General features: G+C 39.3%; 1 protein-coding gene across 3 annotated transcripts in view; it reads right to left on the bottom strand.

The window, feature by feature from the left end:
• cpne5a (copine Va) overlaps window positions 1-21,376 on the bottom strand; it is a 232,922-nt gene that overhangs the window by 63,581 nt on the left and 147,965 nt on the right. For all 3 annotated transcript variants that reach the window (XM_062052928.1, XM_062052929.1, XM_062052930.1), the window contains 2 exons: window positions 18,623-18,676; window positions 18,123-18,184 (listed from right to left, as the gene is read on the bottom strand). In XM_062052928.1, coding sequence (XP_061908912.1) covers window positions 18,123-18,184; window positions 18,623-18,676 — 116 coding nt within the window. The remainder of the gene's footprint in view (window positions 1-18,122; window positions 18,185-18,622; window positions 18,677-21,376) is intronic.

Genomic DNA, 21,376 nt, shown 5'->3' with positions numbered 1-21,376 from the left:
AGCGACATCAGTGTGTAAAGGATATCACCACATGGGCTCAGGAACACTTCAGAAACCCACTGTCAATAACTACAGTTGGTCGCTACATCTGTAAGTGCAAATTAAAACTCTCCTATGCAAGGCAAAAACCGTTTATCAACAACACCCAGAAACTCCGTCGGCTTCGCTGGGCCTGAGCTCATCTATGATGGACTGATACAAAGTGGAAAAGTGTTCTATGGTCTGAGGAGTCCACATTTCAAATTGTTTTTGGAAACTGTGGACGTTGTGTCCTCCGGACCAAAGAGGAAAAGAACCATCCGGACTGTTATAGGCGCAAAGTTGAAAAGCCAGCATCTGTGATGGTTTGTGGGTGTATTAGAGCCACAAGACTTAGGTAACTTACACATCTGTGAAGGTGCCATTGATGCTGAAAGGTACATACAGGTTTTGGAGCAACATATGTTGCCATCCAAGCAACGTTACCATGGACGCCCCTGCTTATTTCAGCAAGACAATGCCAAGCCACGTGCTACATCAACGTGGCTTCATAGTAAAAGAGTGCAGGTACTAGACTGGCCTGCCTGTAGTCCAGACCTGTCTCCCATTGAAAATGTGTGGCATATTATGAAGCCTAAAATAGCACAAGGGAGACCCCCGGACTGTTGAACAACTTAAGATGTACATCAAACAAGAATGGGAAAGAATTCCACCTGAGAAGATTAAAAAATGTGTCTCAGTTCCCAAACGTTTACTGAGTGTTGTTAAAAGGAAAGGCCATGAAACACAGTGGTGAACATCCCCTTTCCCAACTACTTTGGCACGTGTTGCAGCCATGAAATTCTAAGTTAATTATTATTTGCAAAAAAAATAACGTTTATGAGTTTGAACATCAAATATGTTGTCTTTGTAGTGCATTCAATTGAATATGGGTTGAAAAGGTTTTGCAAATCATTGTATTCCGTTTATATTTACATCTAACACAATTTCCCAACTCATATGGAAACGGGGTTTGTACATGGAAAGTAAAGAATGTGGGATTTCCAATATTAATTATTAACAATAAAACACTTAAAATTAAAAACATATTCTCAGACCAGCTCCTCGATCGACATATTTCAAACCATGCAACAAAAATGCAACAAACTGTGTGAAACATGAAAAAATCTGATATAATATAATTTTTTTCTGAATAACTTTATCGTACTAATCTTCTCCCGCGTCTGTCTCTTGACACCTGCGTCTCACGCCGGCTGCTCTCTTCTTCGTGCCTCGTCTGCATTGAGCTGCTGTGACGTACAGTAGTCCCTATGAGTACCGTAATGACCCTTACGTATATAACTCAAAAGCACAGATGCCAACCACTGGAATACGTTCTACAGTTCAACACTTACAACAATTTGAAAGCGACACTGCACATCTTATTGGCGGCTAGTTTTGATGTTAAAGGGAAATTGCACTTTTTTGGAATGTTGTCTATCATTCACAGTCCTTACGTACGACAATAATAACTCGTTAATAAACGCTTGCAAAAGTCAGCTAACAACATAGACAATGGGAGTCACTTTATTCCGCCTACTAAGCGCTCTAAAACATCTAAAAACCTCCATCATCATTTTATATACACGCTGTAAGTATATACGTAATGTAGGAACAGACATTATTATAATAACAAGTAATATTTCTTATTATTTTGCTCATTATAAGCACACAGCCACGTATTAATTTCGCAAACGCTTCACAAAGTTCGCTTTTCCCTTCAACAACAAACTCCAAGCATCAAGTAGCACTATTGCTAAGTGCTAAACAAGATATACAAACTCTCCACATAACAAAACAATCCCTTACTGTACAATGTCTGCTCTTACTAATGTCCACATCTTCCCATTTAGATGAATAATTAATCACAATCCTCACGAAGGGTTAAAAAAAAAAAAAAATTTTCATGTCTTTAACCTCTTAAGGCCCAAGCTGTTTGTTTACACGCTTTTTTTTATTTCTCTTTGCTATTTGGGCTTATTGGACCCTAATTAGAATAACAACTAAGAATCATCTTTTGATATGATGCTCTTAGTCCATAAGTAACAAACGTGTACTTCCTGTTTAGTGACATGATAATTCTTATTTTTACACTTTTTTTTCCAAATTCCATTGTATGTTATACTCTTCTGACACCACCAGCTGGCAGTATAAGTGTCCACATAAGGACCATAAGACCCCAATTCAGTAGTGTACATAATTTTGGAAATAAGAGCTAAAAGGCGCTGTCCACGCATGTGGCCAACTAAGCCTTTTTAACGCCATCTTGGGGTCTAAGTTAAATGTTGACATGAAACTTCTTGGTTCATGTCAACAACCTTCTACTATCCAAGTGAGAGGCATGATTTATAATCTGGAATTACATTTCACAAGCTCACATACAATGCAGCAGCTCATCGGCTCAACATGTCAAAATAGCAGCATAAGCTGTTATAGCGCGGCTATGTTCGTAATACTTGGTCAGGTCAGGAGATGTGGAGTATTCTTGGTGGTTTTTAGATGTTTTACTAAGGGCTTTGTGGGCGCAACAGTGCACCCCCATTAGCTGCATTGTTAGCCACTTCGTACTGGCCATATTTTACAATTTAGAATGCATAAAAAAAATTCTAAGATATGTGTTCTTGTCTTGCATGGGGGTTGTGAATGATAGGTAAAATTCCCCAAAAGTGCAGTTTCCCTTTAAAGGTTTAAAAAAATAACTTGGGAATGTCCGAGGGACCAGGTTAAAAAGTTAAACGGGCTGTATTTTGCCCAAGTCTGCATTGGCGTGATAACGTTGGCAGCTTTAATTTTTAATAAACCCCTGAGTTTTACCCTTGAAGTCGGATTGACTTGAATTTTTTTACACAGCTCAATGGACACAAAACACCAACTGTCACCTGAGGGCAGTGGTTTTCGAACTTGTTTCGCCAAGTACCACCTCAAAAGAAATGTGTCTCTCCAATCACCACCATAATAACTAACAGTAAAGTACAGTAGCGTAGTAAGCCTAAGTATTCATTAAAAACAAGACATAGGTTTTATTGAACAAGTATATTGAATATTTTTGGCCACTGTAACATTACACACAGTTTGAACAGTAACACTGTGTTTTATTATAGGAAAATAATATGTGTACTTTAATCAAGTGATTCTATGGCGTACCACTGGATGGAGCCCGCATACCACTAGTGGTACATGCAGGGCCGTAGTGTAGGGAGGAAAGGTAATGACAATTCTAAGAGCTCTCAGCCCGCTAAGGCCACACAAAGCCCCCAGTAGCCTCTATGACAAAATGATTATACATTCACTGAACTAATATATATTCATTAGAATGAATCCGGATTTAAACAAAGCTACAAGTCATACAATATTCTAATTTGAATAATTTCAATAACCCCTTTGCCCCTTCTTAAACAATGGTTCAGTCCACTGTAGGGTTGTACGGTATACCGGTATTAGTATAGTACCGCTAGGGATGATACTCGAAACCGGTTTTCCCGGTTGTTCGATAAGAAAATAACCGAGTCCTCAGACTAGAATCCCTTTTTGAGAACCTGTACCCGTTATCGAGACCACTATAGTACAGAAAAATAGTTGGTTCTTTATTCGAATCCCTCGGAACGAATCCCGTCCCAACCAGAAATGCCCCGTGATACATCACAAGAAATTACGTCAAGTAGCTAAGTCATTATCATTAGGCGCAGATAGGGAAAGCAGGAAAACAATGGACCGGAAAAAGCGCTCCAAGGTGTAATAAAGTTCAAAACAAAAGGTATAATCCAATGAATAACTTTACTGAGAGATTTGAGCAGGGTACAAACACATGACGAACACTTTTACGACCAACCGGAAACATAGCAACCAGGCTAGCAACGCACCTCTTTTACAGCAGCTGTCGCAACGTTCTTAAAGCAACCGCAGCACATACATATATATACAACACATCTCCCTTTTTTAACTTTTGTTTTTCTTTCCTTGTAAACAAAACAAAATCACACTGTATATGTGTTGTCTGTCTAATTATAAATAATGCAGACGAGGCGTGTTGGCTGAGTTCTTTACGTTTACTTTCACAGCGTGCTCATAACCTCATTCTTAGCTGCCGGGTGGCACATTCAACAACCCTTTTCGGGGCTACCGCGCATGCTCGTCACTCCCGTTGCATGCTGGGTAGTGTAGTTGATGTATTCCCTAGCTCATAACATCACATCTTCCCCCCTATAAAGAAATAATGTTAACTCAATAAAGTGTATTTCTTTTTTTAGCTTTAACTTTTCATTTTTTAGCATTGTAACCACATTTGCAAACAACTTTTCTCTTCATAGAATTTTCTTTGAATAAAGAAATAAAGTGCAAAAATGTCAAAGCATCATAACAAACAGTTATGTCAAATAGCAGCAGAAGTGCACTTTTTGGAGAGCTGTATTATTTTCAGTTTTGTGCCCAAGGGACTGATTTTATTTAACACTATATTATTATTTATACACCTTTAGTGATCACAGAGACAGGTTGTTTTTGTGTTATTGTATATATTTGTTTTTCTGAAAAATCGCACTTAAAGGCCTACTGAAATGAATTGTTTTATTTAAACGGGGATAGCAGATCTATTCTATGTGTCATACTTGATCATTTCGCGATATTGCCATATTTTTGCTGAAAGGATTTAGTATAGAACAACGACGATAAAGATCGCAACTTTTGGTATCTGATAAAAAAAAGGCTTGCCCCTACCGGAAGTAGCGTGACGTAGTCAGTTGAACATATACGCAAAGTTCCCTATTGTTTACAATGATGGCCGCATGAAGTGAGAGAGATTCGGACCGAGAAAGCGACAATTTTCCCATTAATTTGAGCGAGGATGAAAGATTTGTGGATGAGTAAAGTGCAAGTGAAGGACTAGTGGGGAGTTGAAGCTATTCAGATAGGGAAGATGTTGTGAGAGCCGGGGGTGACCTGATATTCAGCTGCGAATGACTACAACAGTAAATAAACACAAGACATATATATACTCTATTAGCCACAACACAACCAGGCTTATATTTAATATGCCACAAATTAATCCTGCATAAAAACACCTCAGTGTTTGTTATGCTAGCTCTTAGCTCCTCTGTTAGCTCCTAGCTCCATAGAACACGCCAATACAATTCAAACACCTGATCAACACACACAATCACTCAGCCCAAAAGACCGTTCACCTAACCCAAGGTTCATAAAGCTTATATATTTAAAAAAAAGTTACGTACGTGACGCGCACATACGGTCAAGCGATCAAATGTTTGGAAGCCAAAGCTGCATACTCACGGTACCTGATATTCAGCTGGGAATGACTACAACAGTAAATAAACACAAGACATATATATACTCTATTAGCCACAACACAACCAGGCTTATATTTAATATGCCACAAATTAATCCTGCATAAAAACACCTACGTGTTTGTTATGATAGCTCCTAGCTCCTCTGCTAGCTCCTAGCTCCATAGAACACGCCAATACAATTCAAACACCTAATCAACACACACAATCACTCAGCCCAAAAGACCGTTCACCTAACCCAAGGTTCATAAAGCTTATATATTTAAAAAAAAAGTTACGTACGTGACGCGCACGTACGGTCAAGCGATCAAATGTTTGGAAGACAAAGCTGCATACGCACGGTACCTGGTATTCAGCTGGGAATGACTAAAACAGTAAATAAACACAAGACATTTAGCCACAACACAACCAGGCTTATATTTAATAAGCCACAAATTAATCCTGCATAAAAACACCTATGTGTTTGTTATGATAGCTCCTAGCTCCTCTGCTAGCTCCTAGCTCCATAGAACACGCCAATACAATTCAAACACCTAATCAACACACACAATCACTCAGCCCAAAAGACCGTTCACCTAACCCAAGGTTCATAAAGCTTATATATTTTTAAAAAGTTACGTACGTGACGCGCACGTACGGTCAAGCGATCAAATGTTTGGAAGCCAAAGCTGCATACTCACGGTAGCACGTCTGCGTCTTTGTCATCCAAATCAAAGTAATCCTGATAAGAGTCTGTGTTGTCCCAGTTCTCTACAGGCGTCTGTGTATCCAAATCAAAAGTCCTCCTGGTTAGAGTCTCTGTTATCCGAGTTCTTCCATCTTGACTGCATCTTTCGGGAATGTAAACAAAGAAGCGCCGGCTGTGTACGTGTTGCTGCTGACTTCCCTCGCAAAATAGACGCTTCGCACCGACAACTTTCTTCTTTGCTTGCTCAGCTTCTTTCTCCATAATGCAATGAACATAATTGGAACAGATTCACCAACACAGATGTCCAGAATACACCCAGAATGAGATGAAAACAGCTATTTCGTATTGGCTTCAATGTGGAAGGCATACCCGTGTTCCCCGGGCTACGTCACGCGCATACGTCATCCTCAGAGGCGTTTCGAACCGAAAGTTTAGCGGCAAATTTAAAATTGCACTTTATATGTTAACCCGGCCGTATTGGCATGTGTTGCAATGTTAAGATTTCATCATTGATATATAAACTATCAGACTGCGTGGTCGGTACTAGTGGATTTCAGTAGGCCTTTAATATACTTTGGGTAACAACAGTCAATATTTATTTATTTTATTTTATTTTTTTAGGGGGGTAACAGTCAATATTTATTTATTTATTAGATTTTATTTTTTTCTTATATAATAAAAGTGAGCTTTTGTTAAACCAAATATTGTGGGGGTTTTTCCATATACAACAACCTATCTGGACTCGATAAGAGAATCGATAAGGAATCGGTTCGATAAGAGGATTCGATAATAGGCTCGAACTCGATAATTTCTTATCAAACATCATCCCTAAGTACCGCGATACTAATTAATAATTTTCGGTACAATACCGCCTCTAAAACGTACCGGTCAATAATGCATTTTTTTGTTGTCCCCTTTATTTAGAAAAGTACCAAAAAGTACCGGTACCGGTACCAAAATATCGGTATCGCTACAACACTAGTCCACAGACTGCACACCAATGATTCCTCTAATCGAACACTGCTCCCGATGTCCTCAGCGCATGGAAAATCTTTGCAGCCACAATTTATTCTGTACCATTTTCAACAAGTGATGACAGCAGATAAAACAATGACGACGTCAGCCGAGACGTTATAAGGAGGAGAAGGATGTGCAGTGCATCAACAATCACTTTATTGATCAAAACTGATTACTGTCGGCCGTAACCACACCAAAACATCATCAGCAACGAACTACTATTGACAAAATGATCACTTTCTGTCGTAATACGACCAAAAACAAACAAACTATGGGTATACGTCGTAATGACAGCAACCGCTCGTTCGGATTTGACTAAGACTCACAGCCAGTGATGCGTTCACGGCCACAAAGAGTCGGACAACTCCACCACCACTTATAAACTCTATCTGTTAGGTCGTTACAATGTGATACGGTTCACACACAACCAATCAATGTCATTAACAGCATGTTATGTGTGTGTTGCTGTTTTGCAGGTTAGTTTACAGCAGCAAACGCTGTTAAAAGAGTTAAATGCTGCATGCTAAATCCTGTTTTGGCAAAACAAACAAGCACTCTTCACTCACACTCACCAAACGTATGTGTGCTTATTCTAGTGGCATAAATTAAGAATGTTATTTCATGGATGTACAGTAAATCATTAAATACTGTTCCTAGATAACATACATGCTAATAAAACTACATAATCATGTATTTTACAGACAAAAAGTTGTACACTGTATCCCAGACCTGGGCATTCTGCGGCCCGCGGGCCGCATCCGGCCCTTTGTGCGTCCCTGTCCGGCCCGCGTGAGGCCAATTATAAATTACAAAATAAATTTTAAAAAGTATCTATGTCGAGTGTGCAATACAACGGTGCTGCTTTTGTTTTGAAAATCGTTATTTGTATTACTTCCGTGTGGACGTATGCGTGTGCGTGATTGTGAGTGAATGTGAACAGCTGCAATCATTAATTACAAAATAAAGTTGAAAAAACATCTATGTCGTGCGCGCAATACAACTGTGCTGCTTTTATTTTGAAAATTATTATTTATGGGCGTGTGTCAGTGTGTAACCTGCGAGTGAAGGTGCACATGCAGCGACAAGTGATGCACGGTTTACACCCGAGACGCTAAAAAGAGAAAAGTTGATGAAGAATGGCGTGTTTCCAACAAGACATGGACTGCCAAGCAACGTTCCCTCTAAGGTGCGTGCCTGCGCAATTGCGCACTGCTCAAGCGTCTGCTGCGCGCAGCAAATATATGCCGCGCACCAAATCAAATCCCATCTGAATTCTAAACAAAATAAACATATTTATTCTATGTAATTTTGCAATGCAACTTTGAGTGACAGTGACAACAAGCGGCCCTAACGGTGTTCGTCAACACCGTTCAATTGAACACCGTTCAATTATTGTAACGTCTATCGAGATGCTTCGAGGCCAGGAATTATATCGATCACTTTATTGAGCAAAACTGTTTATATTCGGCCATAACCACACCAAAAACATAAGTAAAACACTTCTATCTCGAAAAACTAGTCATTTTCTGCCGTACAAACCAGGCCAAAACCAACTTGTCATCTGTCACCAACACACATACCCCTAAACCACTGGTGCGTTTATGGCCACACAAAAAGTCGGACAATTCAAACATCACACAAAGTTACACTATGACTCCTCAGTCATACGTGTGCTTATTTTACTGTCATTTATTATTAATGTTAATTTATTTATATTAGTCATGGAATGCTGTTACATACACTATGTTGAAGTATTACTATTATTATTAATTATTATTATTATTATTATCATTATTATTATTATTATTATTATTTATCTTACGGTATATATCAAAAATAATATTGAGCAAAATTTAATTGAAATATTGTCGATGTGGCCCTCCAGCAGTGCTCGGGTTGCTCATGCGGCCCCCGGTAAAAATTAATTGCCCACCCCTGCTGTATCCCATGCTTGTGATGCAGCACACATGTCATTGTGCAAAATGTGAATGATTTAAGGTGAACCAAATGTGATCTCAGAAAGGGGTACATGTCTCAAATTCTTCCAAAGCAGGACCCCCTCCCAGACATTCAACATAGCTCATGAAAAACAATGTTCATTGTCAGTGGGCCAAATCACTTAATTTAGAAAAATATTATAAGAGAAATCAATGCTATTATCTAATTATTATAATAAAACGTCTAACTTATGATGTCAGAATTGTGACAAGTGTGATGGTGACAGTGTGCAAGGAATGCTCAGAGAGTTTGCGCGTTTGCTCAGACACATGAAAAATTAGGAGGAACATTGGTCCACTCCGCGGTTCGTCCTTCCCATAGTTCGCTCTCATCGGAATTAAGTGAGTGCGAGTGACCTATAGCAAGGATAGGATGCTCCCCAAAAAGCACACGTCAGGACACCAGAAAATAATTGAAAAGAAGGACAGAAGTAAGAGCAGCAGAGCAGGGGCCCAGGACAATAAAACTTCTTTTCTAAGAATGGTGAGGGAGTGAAACGACTGAGGGCGGCTGAAATAATTAGCCTACTACATTACGAGGGTAGACTCTGGAGTCTACGTTAGCTGTTATCTGTCCATGAAAAAAAAAATAGTGAAATGGTCAACGGCGTGACTGTGAATGTGTGTTAGTCATGTATCACTGTCAGACTGTGCTCCAGTATGCGCCAATCAGAGGCTGCCTTGAATTGTATTATGACACATTCAAGTTATACTCAATAATTAATAATTACTGAGTCATTATAAAACGTTATTAGTAATTCATATTTACTGAGTCACTGAAAAATTACCTTTTTGATCCTTTGATGTCGGCTCTTCCTATCATTGTGAAGCAAAATTCACCAAGCGTTGGATTGTTCACCCACTAAGAGGTAACGTGAGCTGGGTTCATACTGAGACAGGTTAGTTTTGTGTGAAGTGAAGTGAGTTATATTTATATAGCGCTTTTCTCCATTGACTTAAAGCACTTCTACATAGTGAAACCCAATATCTAAGCTACATTTTAAACCAGTGTGGGTGGCACTGGGAGCAGGTGGGTAAAGTGTATTGCCCAAGGACACAACTGCAGTGACTAAGATGGCGGAAGCGGGGATCGAACCTGGAACCCTCAAGTTGCTGGCACGGCCGCTCTACCAACCGAGCTATACCGCCCCACGTTTTACCCTACTGATGGTGTGTTGTTGCAATAGTAATCATGATGTGTTCAACGTGGTCTTGTAAAATGTGTTATTAGTTATTAGTGTTATTATTTTAACCGCGTAAATACGAAAAAGTTAAATGACAACTAATAATACATAATTCACATAATAACACTCTGACTTGTTAAGTGGTTAATCGTAAAAAAGCAAACAAATTGGCTGCTTTACACAAGGCACCATCAAGAACACCAAAAAACAAGAACACTGAAGCTGGCAATGAATTGGGTAAAGGGGTCCATATTCTTTAATGGGGCCCATAAGTCCTAGCAACAGCCCTGGGTACATGTACCACAGTTTGAGAATCACTGCCGTTGGGTGTTTAACATTTAACTTAAGGGAAATACAAGCAAATGTCTGTATAATTTGTGCAAAATTCCAAAATAGGTTATGAATATTTGAAGATATATCTGGATTGTCTATTATGGTGGGCTATGAGACATACGGTACATGAGTTGTTTCACATGACCAATGCAAGATAAATAAAATATAAAATATTTACAAAACCCAAAACCAGTGAAGTTGTCACGTTGTGTAAATCGTAAATAAAACAGAATACAAAGATTTGCAAATCCTTTTCCACCTATATAATTGAATAGACTGCAAAGACAAGATACATAACGTTCGAACTGGAAACCGCTGTTATTTTTTGCAAATATTAGCTCACTTGGAATTTGATGCCTCCAACATGTTTTAAAAAAGCTGGCACGAGTGGTAAAACAGACTGAGAAAGTTGAGGAATGCTTACAAACACTTATTTGGAACATCCCACAGGTGAACAGGATAATTGGGAACAGGTGAGTGCCAAGATTGGGTATAAAAGCAGTTTCCATGAAATGCTCAGTCATTCACAAACAAGGATGGAGCGAGGGTCACTACTTTGTGAACAAATGTGTGAGCAAATTGTCGAACAGTTTAAGAACAACATTTCTCAATGAGCTATTGCAAGGAATTTAGGGATTTCACCATCTACCGTCCGTAATATCATCATAAGGTTCGGAGAATCTGTAGAAATCACTGCACGTAAGCGATGATATTACAGACCTTCGATCCCTCAGGCGGTACCCATGCGGTATCACTACATGAGTTCAGGAACACTTCAGAAAACCACTGTCAATAACTATAGTTTGTCGCTACATCTGTAAGTGCAAGTTAAAACTCTACTATGCATAGCGAAAGCCATTTATCAACAACACCCAGAGATGCCGCCGGCTTTGCTGGGCCCGAACTCATCTAAGATGGACTGATGCAAAGTGTAAAAGTGTTCTGTGGTCTGACGAGTCCAAATTTCAAATTGTTTTTGGAAACTGTGAACGTTGTGTCCTCCGGAACAAAGAGCAAATATATCATCCGGATTGTTATAGGCGCAAAGTTCAAAAGCCAGACACTGTGATGTTATGGGGGTGTATTAGTGCCCAAGACATGGGTAACTTACACATCTGTGAAGGCACCATTAATGCTGAAAGGTACATGCAGGTTTTGGAACAACATATGCTGCCATCCAAGCAACGTTATCATGGACACCCCTGCTTATTTCAGCAAGACAATGCCAAGCCACGTGTTACAACAGCGTGGCTTCATAGTAAAAGAGTGTGGTTACTAGATTGACCTGCCTGTAGTCCAGACCTGTCTCCCGATGAAAATGTGTGGCGCAATATGAAGCCTAAAATATGACAACGGAGAATAACTTAAGCTGTACATTTAGCAACAATGGGAAAGAATTCCACCTGAAAAGCTTCAAAAATGTTTACTGAGTGTTTTTAAAAGGAAAGGCCATGTAACACAGTGGTAAAAATGCCCCTGTACCTACGTGTCGCTGCCATTAAATTCTAACTTAATGATTATTTGCAAATAAAAATTAAGTTTCTCAATTTGAACATTTAATATATTGTCTTTGCAGTCTATTTAAAGGAATATAAGTTCAGAGGGATTTGCAAATCATGGTATTCTGTTTTCATTTACGAATTACACAACGTGACAACTTCACCGGTTTTGGGTTTTGTATAAAAAAAACAACAACATATAATGTGTTTAATAAAATACATTGTGTCAGTGATCACCAATTAAAAAAGGGTGAAAAATAGTTTCTGGTATGAATCCATGTCCCATCAGTAGTCAAGCAGTATTTTTTAAAATGTTATGATGACTTATGTCTATCTGGCACAGTTCCTTGAATGCAAATGTGAACGAAAACAAACAATGGAAACTAAGAGCCTGCCAACAACATAGATGATGAGACACATCACTGTTGAACGGCAGACTGAACAAACAAAACAAAGAGCCAAGTTCAACTAAAGACTTTGCAACAGAACGAGTAAGCATGTTCTAAAATGAGAGATGCACTATATTTTGCAGATAACTTAAGATATATGCAGAGAACAAGTGTGAGAATATAATGAAAGTATGCAATGCGTGGGTGCAGTATAATAAGGATGATCATTCGCCCTTATCTTCAATGGCCCACTTTTAGCACCCAATTCATGTTTGACCATCCCACTGGGGAAAAACCTATTGCTTTTAATGAGATTTGAAGAGACTTTTGTGATCCTCCACTGAAGGGTTAAGGTTTAATTTGATGACGAAGATATTTTGTGAGCTCCTTTGAGACAGTAACAGTTACTAAAGGTTGAACTCTTCCATAATTGGTTCACGTTCAGCAGAAAATAAGATGTAATTACAAACTGCTGAGATCCGACAAAGAGTTCAAAGAAGCAAAAAAACTAAACTAAAATAAAACGCCGCTTCATCTCATCTGGGATAAACATGAAAAGTCTGTTGTTTGGTTTCCATGGATATACTTAATCTTGGGCATCATGACTAAGCGTGTGTCACATCTTCTCTGCCAGCATGATTAATCGAGCCTCTTCTCCTAATGTGCCTGTCATTAAACAGGATTAGCAGAGAATCGATTTTGATGTCATGAAACTTTAGTCAAACATGCATTGATTAGACTGAAAACTACTGAAAAAATTGGAAACACAATGTGTCCTTCGACTGTTTGGCAGTAAATAAAACAAACACGGTGGTTACTGAGCTGCTGCAGAGTTACTTTTATGGCTCGGTACTTGTAAACATGGACTGTGTGCTGAAGTTACATTTATTTTGATACAGTGCCAGTGTAATGGATACATTAATCATTATGATAAAGTTTATACATACAGAGCTGGTACATACAGTACATGCCAAACGTTTGGACACACCTTCTCATCATTCAATGCATTTTCTTTATTTTCTTGACTATTTACATTGTAGATTGTCACTGAAGGCATCAAACCTATGAATGAGCACACGTGGAGTTATGTACCTAACAAAAAAAGGTGAAATAACTGAAAACATGTTTTATATTCTAGTTTCTTCAAAATAGCCACCCTTTGCTCTGATTACTATGTTGCACACTCTTGGAATTCTCTCGATGAGCTTCAAGCACACCTGTGGAGTGAAAACCACATCTAAAAACCACATCTGCGGTCCCCTCCAAGGTTTCTCATTGTCATCCCATTGGGTTGAGTTTTTTCTTGCCCTGATGTGGGATCTGAGCCGAGGATGTTGTTGTGACTTGTGCAGCCCTTTGAGACACTCGTGATTTAGGGCTATATAAGTAAACTTGCTTGATTGACCTCTTGAAGCTCATAGAGAGAATGCCAAGAGTGTGCGAAAAAGTAATCAGAGCAAAGGGTGGCTATTTTGAAGAAACTAGAATATAAACCATGTTTTCAGTTATTTCACTTGTTTTTGTTAAGTACATAACGCCACATGTGTTCATTCATAGTTTTGATACCTTCAGTGACAATCTACAATGTAAATAGTCATGAAAATAAAGAAAATGCATTGAATGAGAAGGTGTGTCCAAACTTTTGGCCTGTACTGTACATGTACTGTTATTGTTACCCTCGCTGTCAGTTGTCCACTTAACCCTCAGGGGACAAAGGCTGCCTTATTTGTCCTTTCAGTTTCTTAAGAAATTCTTTCATCTTACATTTTAAAATGTCCAATTGGTTCACAGGTGTCTGCTACACTAGCTCTTATTCAACAATACCTCAAAGCCAAACAGGACATATTCATCTTTCAGTTTTCAAAGAGCATAAACACATTTTGGATTGATATTTAATTTGCCAACATTTGCTCAAATCTCTCAATCAACTTCAGCCCTGAATGAAAATATGAAACATGCAATGTTTTTTTATTTTATTTGAACCCTTTGAAAGCCTTTTAATAAGATCATAGTTTCCAGTTTGTATACATTTTGCATAACATTAATTAGTTTACTAATTTAAATATGTGACATTATCTGATCAAAAGATCTCAAAATGGTCAACATTTAAAAACACACGTTAGACATTTTTCTTTAGGACTGAAGTTTAATAAGAAATCTGAGCAAAATAAGTACAAAATGTTTTTGTGCCCTTCAAAAGCTTACAGACTTTTATGTCCTGTTTGGCTTTGAAATTAATAAAAAATGGAATGTCCCCAGACGGTTATGTATGAATGAATTATTGTATTTTGTTTTTATGCACTAATTAAAATCCGAAAACAATCACAGTTTTAATAAGCTTTGCACATCCGCAGCTCAATACAATTAGATATGATGTGTTTGAAATACAATGATTACTTCTGTCATTCAACACGGGCATGAAAGCAAGCAGAGAGTTGGCCTTTTCAACATTTTGTCCTCAGCAACAAACAATGTGTATCTCAATTGAAGTTTTAAAAGTTTTCGAGTGTTTTGATTTGCTTCAATAAGGCTTTCAGTTGGTTGCAGACTTTAAAGTAAAAACTGTAGTCGGCAACGTGCGCAGTGTCATGATCTTTCATGATTGCCTTAGATTTTTGTTTATTGTTTCCTTAATTTCTGTATTATTTCCGGTTGTGCACTTTTATTTTTGTTTCCACTCCCTGTTTGCCTCCACCACTCCTCTAGTTTGAGTGCTGGCTCCTTGACATGTCAATCAAGCAATCGGGATGCACTTGTCCCTGGTTGCCAATCAGGAAGCCTCTTAAGCCAGCCTCGTCTGTTGTTTTGTGCCATTGGGAGTGTAGTAATTATCGTCGCTGTGCTGCATAGCCCTTCCTTTTGCTACCTGTTTTTTGCAAGTCTCTTCCACTCACCCGCGGTCAGTTCCTGCTTCGACCATGTTGGTGCTCTCTGGGTTATACTTATTAAATTGGCTTTTTACCTTGCACTTCGCAACGCTGCCAGACCGTAACATGTAGAAAGCTTACATGCTGATATTATTATATAATAGTCAGCTAATTGCAAGCATTTTATAATTGTTTCCTTCTAAATTATTGAAAGTGTATCTTTTGCGAAATGTGGCAAAAGATGCTCCGTAATAATAATATATGCATACTTTTTTGCAGTTAGACACTCAGCCAATTTTGAGGATGCATACTGTACTGGTAATATCTAACATAACCTAGATCAGTGGTTGTCAAACTTTTTTCACCAATTACCACCTTAGAGAACACTTGGCTCTCCAAGTACATCCATTAAATAATGTTTGTATTAAAATACAATAGTATAGTAGGCCTAAGTATTAATTAAAAAACAAGGCAGAAGTTTTATTTAACAAGTATATTTAATATTTTGGCCACTGTAATTTTACACACAGTTTGAATAGTAACACTGTGTTTGAATATAGGGGAAAAAAAACACTGTACTTAAAAAAAAGTACAGTAAAATATTTAAATAAGTGACTGTACTACTTGATGGAGCCCGCGTTTAAGAATCACTGACCTAGACATTATATTCAACTATAAACATCGGGTATGCTTATATTGAGACAAAGTGTGAAGTGAAAACTTTAATTGGACTTCTTAGAATTAAATCTAGAATTGTTCAAACTTTTTAGGACACATTGGAGCAGAGGGAAGCAGCAGTGGGAATAAAAGAACTGTTATTCAAGGTGTGTGTGAGGAGGGTACAGTGTGTGAGTGTCCTGGGGAGAGAGGAACAAGACAGATCTAGGACAACCAAAACCAGGGCACTAAGAAACCTGTTCAAGTGTAACTGGTTGTCCGGCCTTAATTACGATTTTGTCCGTATTTTATCATTTTCATTGACACAGTTGAGCTGTGGACTAAGTTTGTCTGCAAGGAGAGCACATCTGAGACGATTCCACATGATGAAATGCAGTAAAAGTTTTGCTGCGACACAGTAAAGTGGAGGAGATGAGTGATGGGTCACAATGTAATGCTTTTGAAATCACTCTATTAAAGATGAAGATAAACGATGTTCAACTCTACGTCAATTACACTTTAGTCATAGCACATCATAACTCTAAAGGCACTGACTCATGTACTCGCTTTTCCCAGAGAAAGTTTTAACATGTTTGAATAAATCCTATCTTGCTGATTGTATGGTACCCTACATTCCGTCGAGAAATCTACAAAACCCAAAACCAGTGGAGTTGGCACGATGTGTAATTCGTAAATAAAAACAGAATAAAATGATTTGCAAATCCTTTTCAACTTAGATTCAATTGAATAGACTGCAAAGACAAGATATTTAATGTTCGAACTGAGAATTTTTTTTATTTTTTTTTGCAAATAATCATTGACTTAGAATTTAATGGCAGCAACACATTGCAAAAAAGTTGGCATAGGGGCATTTTTACCACTGTGTTACATGGCCTTTCCTTTTAACAACACTCAGTAAACGTTTGGGAACTGAGGAGACTAATTTTTGAAGCTTTTCAGGTGGAATTCGTTCCCATTTTTGCTTGATGTACAGCTTAAATTGTTCAACAGTCCGGGGTCTCCATTGTGGTATTTTAGGCTTCATATTGCGCCACATATTTTCAATGGGAGACAGATATGGACTACAGGCAGGCCAGTCTAGTACCCGCACTCTTTTACCAGGAAGCCACGCTGTGGTAACACGTGGCTTGGCATTGTCTTGCTTAAATAAGCAGGAGCGTCCATGATAACGTTGCAATGATGGCAACATATGATGCTCCAAAACCTTTATGTACATTTCAGCATAATTAAGTTACCCATGCCTTGGGCACTAAAACACCCCCATACCATCACAGATGCTGGCTTTTGAACTTTGCACCTATAACAATCCAGATGGTTTTTTTTCCTCTTTGTTCCGGAGGACACGACGTCCACAGTTTCCAAAAACAATTTGAAATGTGGACTCGTCAGACCACAGAACACTTTTCCACTTTGCATCAGTCCATCTTAGATGAGCTCGGGCCCAGCAAAGCCGGCGGCGTTTCTGGGTGTTGTTGATAAATGGCTTTCGCTATTCATAGTAAAGTTTTAACTTACACTTACAGATGTAGCGACGAGCTGTAGTTACTGACAGTGGTTTTCTGAAGTGTTCCTGAGCCCATGTGGTGATATTCTTTACACACTGATGTCACTTTTTGATGCAGTAGTATTTATATATATATACTCCGGCTTCCTCCCACCTCCAAAGACATGCACCTGGGGATAGGTTGATTGGCAACACCAAATTGGCCTTTGTGTGTGAATGTGAGTGTCAATGTTGTCTGTCTATCTGTGTTGGCCCTGCGATGAGGTGGGGACTTGTCCAGAGTGTACACCACCTTCCGCCCGAAGCAGCTGAGATAGGTTCCAGCAACCCCGCAACCCCGAACGGGACAAGCGGTAGAAAATGGATGGATGGATATATATATATATATATATATATATATATATATATATACTGTATGTATATATACACATACAGTGTATTATATATACTCTCACATTTTTTTGTTGTTTTGGCTGACCTAAAATATTTGAAACAAAGTCGCTTCTAAATGCATGTACAGTATGTATGTAACAATATAGGCCTTATTTACTACAACTTTTAGTTTTGCACACTTGCAAACCTATTACCACACTGATACATGCATTAAGAGAGTAGAACTATGTATAGCTGTAACAGTTACACAGCACTCACCCTCCTTTGATGTAGTCCAGGAACGTGTGCTCTGACTCCACGTTGAATGACATCAAGGACACCTGACGGGAGAACAAAACAGATTGTTTTATGTTTGGTCATTAAAGCGAGGGAGCGCTACCAATCTGCATTAACACATTAACAGCTGACCTCTTTGCAAACCACCCCGAAAACGCCTCACCCATGCAGAATGAGTGTGACGCATGAACAGAATGTTTAATGTCGTCATTACAATCCAAAATGTGCTCGCTCATCCACTGATGGATGTATATATTACAAGCATTCATCACCACACACTTGGCCCCAGACGTGAGGCTCATTATAGAATATTACAACGTTTAGCCACAACATTCAGCCAAATGTTTCATTTCACTGCCTGCACTGTAATTTCTGACACTGGCGGAGGGAATAAAACATTTAGCTTAACTCAGCTGCTGTGTGTAATCCATTTAGTGGAGACTTCCTGTGAGAGTTACTCTTATCTCAAAACTCAGACTCACCGTTCCAGAGTTGATGTATCTTTTTTTCTTTAACTTCTTCTTGGCGTTCACCACCTATTGTGAACACAGAATGGAGAAGAAGGTTAATGATAGACTTAGTCTTAGACTTCCTTTTTATTGTCATTCAAATTTGAACTTTACAGTACAGAAAAGAACGGAATTTTGTTACATAAACTCATGGTAGTGCAGGATAAAAAAGCAATAAGGTGCATATATAAATAAATAAATAGGTTACTGTAAATATAAATATATTGCACTTTTTCACATGCATCCACGTTTATGTATGTATGTATGTTATTTTGTCTTTTTTTTCCAGTGAGTTAATCCATTTTGGGGGGAGTTGAGGGGATATTTATGATGCCTTCAAGAGTCTTACGGCCTGAGGGAAGAAGCTGTTACAGAACCTGGAGGTTCTGCTTCGGAGGCTGCGGAAACTCTTTCTAGAGTCCAGCAGTGAAAACAGTCCTTAGTGGGGGTGGGAGGAGTCTTTGCAGATTTTCTGAGCCCTGGTCAGGCAGCGGCTTTTTGCGATCTCCTGGATAGGAGGAAGAGGACTCCTGATGATCTTTTCCGCCGTCCTCACCACTCTCTGGAGAGACTTCCAGTCTGAGGCATTGCAGGCTCCAGTCCAGACAGAGATGCTGTTGGTCAGCAGGCTCTCTATAGTGCCTCTGTAGAATGTGGTGAGAACGGGGGGAGGGAGCTGTGCTCTTTTCATCCCACGCAAAAAGTGCATGCGCTGCTGAGCTCTTTTTACAAGAGCTCCGGTGTGTAGGGACCAGGTTATATTGTCAGTTATCTGCACCCCCAGGAACTTGGTGCTGTCATGTGAACTTATCACATCACTCTTTCATGCCGCCCTGGGCGAGTAATAAAAAACATGTTTGCCGTCCAATTCCATGACTGAAGGGGTAATGGAGGATACACCTAATCCAATAGCTTTATGAGGATGAGATAGCATTGATCATGCCTCACAGCAAGATGCAAATTATTCAAGGCAGTGAGAGTGCTTTGCCTGTGAATTGTATTGTGACACATTTACAGATACATACACTATAGTGCCAAAAGTATTTGGCCACCCATCTAAATGATCAGAATAAGGTGTCTTAATCACTTTGCCCGGCCACATGTTATAAAATCAAGCACTTAGGCATGGAGACTGTTTCTACAAACATTTGTGAAAGAATGGGTCACTCTCAGGAGCTCAGTGATTTCCAGCGTGGAACTGACATAGGATGCCACCTGTGCAACAAATCCAGTCATGAAATTTCCTCGCTCCTAAATATTCTAAAGTCAACTGTCGGTTTTATTATAATAAAATGGAAGAGTTTGGGAACAACAGCAACTCAGCCACGAAGTGGTAGGCCATGTAAACTGACAGAGAGGGGTCAGCGGATGTTGAAGCGCATAGTGCAAAGAGGTCACCGACTTTCTGCGGATGCTGAAGCGCATAGTGCAAAGAGGTCGCCGACTTTCTGCACAGTCAGTTGCTACAGAGCTCCAAACTTCATGTGACCTTCCAATTAGCCCACGTACAGTACACAGAGAGCTTCATGGAATGGGCCCTTCCTCTTCCAACATGACTGTGCACCAGTGCACAAAGCAAAGTCCATAATGACATGGATGACAGAGTCTGGTGTGGATGAACTTGACTGGCCTGCACAGAGTCCTGACCTGAACCCGATAGAACACCTTTGGTATAAATCAGAACAGAGACTGAGAGCCAGGCGTTCTCGACCAACATCAGTGTGTGACCTCACCAATGCGCTTTTGAAAGAATGGTCGGAAATTCCTATAAACACACTCCGCAACCTTGTGGACAGCCTTCCCAGAAGAGTTGAAGCTGTAATAGCTGCAAAAGGTGGATCGACATCATATTGAACCCTATGGGTTAGGAATGGGATGGCACTTCAAGTTAATATGTGAGTCAAGGCAGGTGGCCAAATACTTTTGGCAATATAGTGTATAATAGAGCTACTGTATGCTCAACAAGTACATCATCATTGTCATAAGCAAGACAAGCATATTACAATAAATATTGGTTATTAGTGATTCAAATTAGGGTAACATTTTAATCTTGCATTTGAAAATACCAAAAAATGAACACCCAGTTAAAAAGTAAAAAGAAAAAAATATTTCGGCAGATAATCATCTTAAAGGCCTACTGAAACCCACTACTACCGACCACGCAGTCTGATAGTTTATATATCAATGATGAAATCTTAACATTGCAACACATGCCAATACGGCCGGGTTAACTTATAAAGTGCAATTTTGAATTTCCCGCTAAACTTCCGGTTGAAAACACCTTTGGATGATGACGTATGCCCGTGACGTAGCCAGTGAAACAGGAGTATCGGTAGCCCATTGAATCCAATACAAAATAGCTCTGTTTTCATCTCAAAATTCCACAGTATTCTGGACATCTGTGTTGGTGAATCTTTTGCTATTTGTTTAATGAACAATGGAGACTGCAAAGAAGAAAGTTGTAGGTGGGATCGGTGTATTAGTGGCTGGCTGCAGCAACACAACAAGGAGGACTTACTTGGATAGCAGACGCGCTAGCCAACGCTAGCCGCCAACCGCATCTGTGATCGGGTGAAGTCCTTCATCGCGCCGTCGATCGCTGGAACGCAGGTGAGCACGGGTGTTGATGAGCAAATGAGGGCTGGCTGGCGTGGGTGGAGCGCTAATGTTTTATCATAGCTCTGTGAGGTCTGGTTGCTAAGTTGCTAAGTTAGCTTCAGCGTCGTT

The sequence above is a fragment of the Entelurus aequoreus genome, linkage group LG07 (assembly GCF_033978785.1).
Source record: "Entelurus aequoreus isolate RoL-2023_Sb linkage group LG07, RoL_Eaeq_v1.1, whole genome shotgun sequence".
Lineage (NCBI taxonomy): Eukaryota > Metazoa > Chordata > Actinopteri > Syngnathiformes > Syngnathidae > Entelurus > Entelurus aequoreus.
The sequence above is the reverse complement of the archived record's forward strand: the minus strand, read 5'-3'. Positions and strand labels throughout refer to the sequence as shown.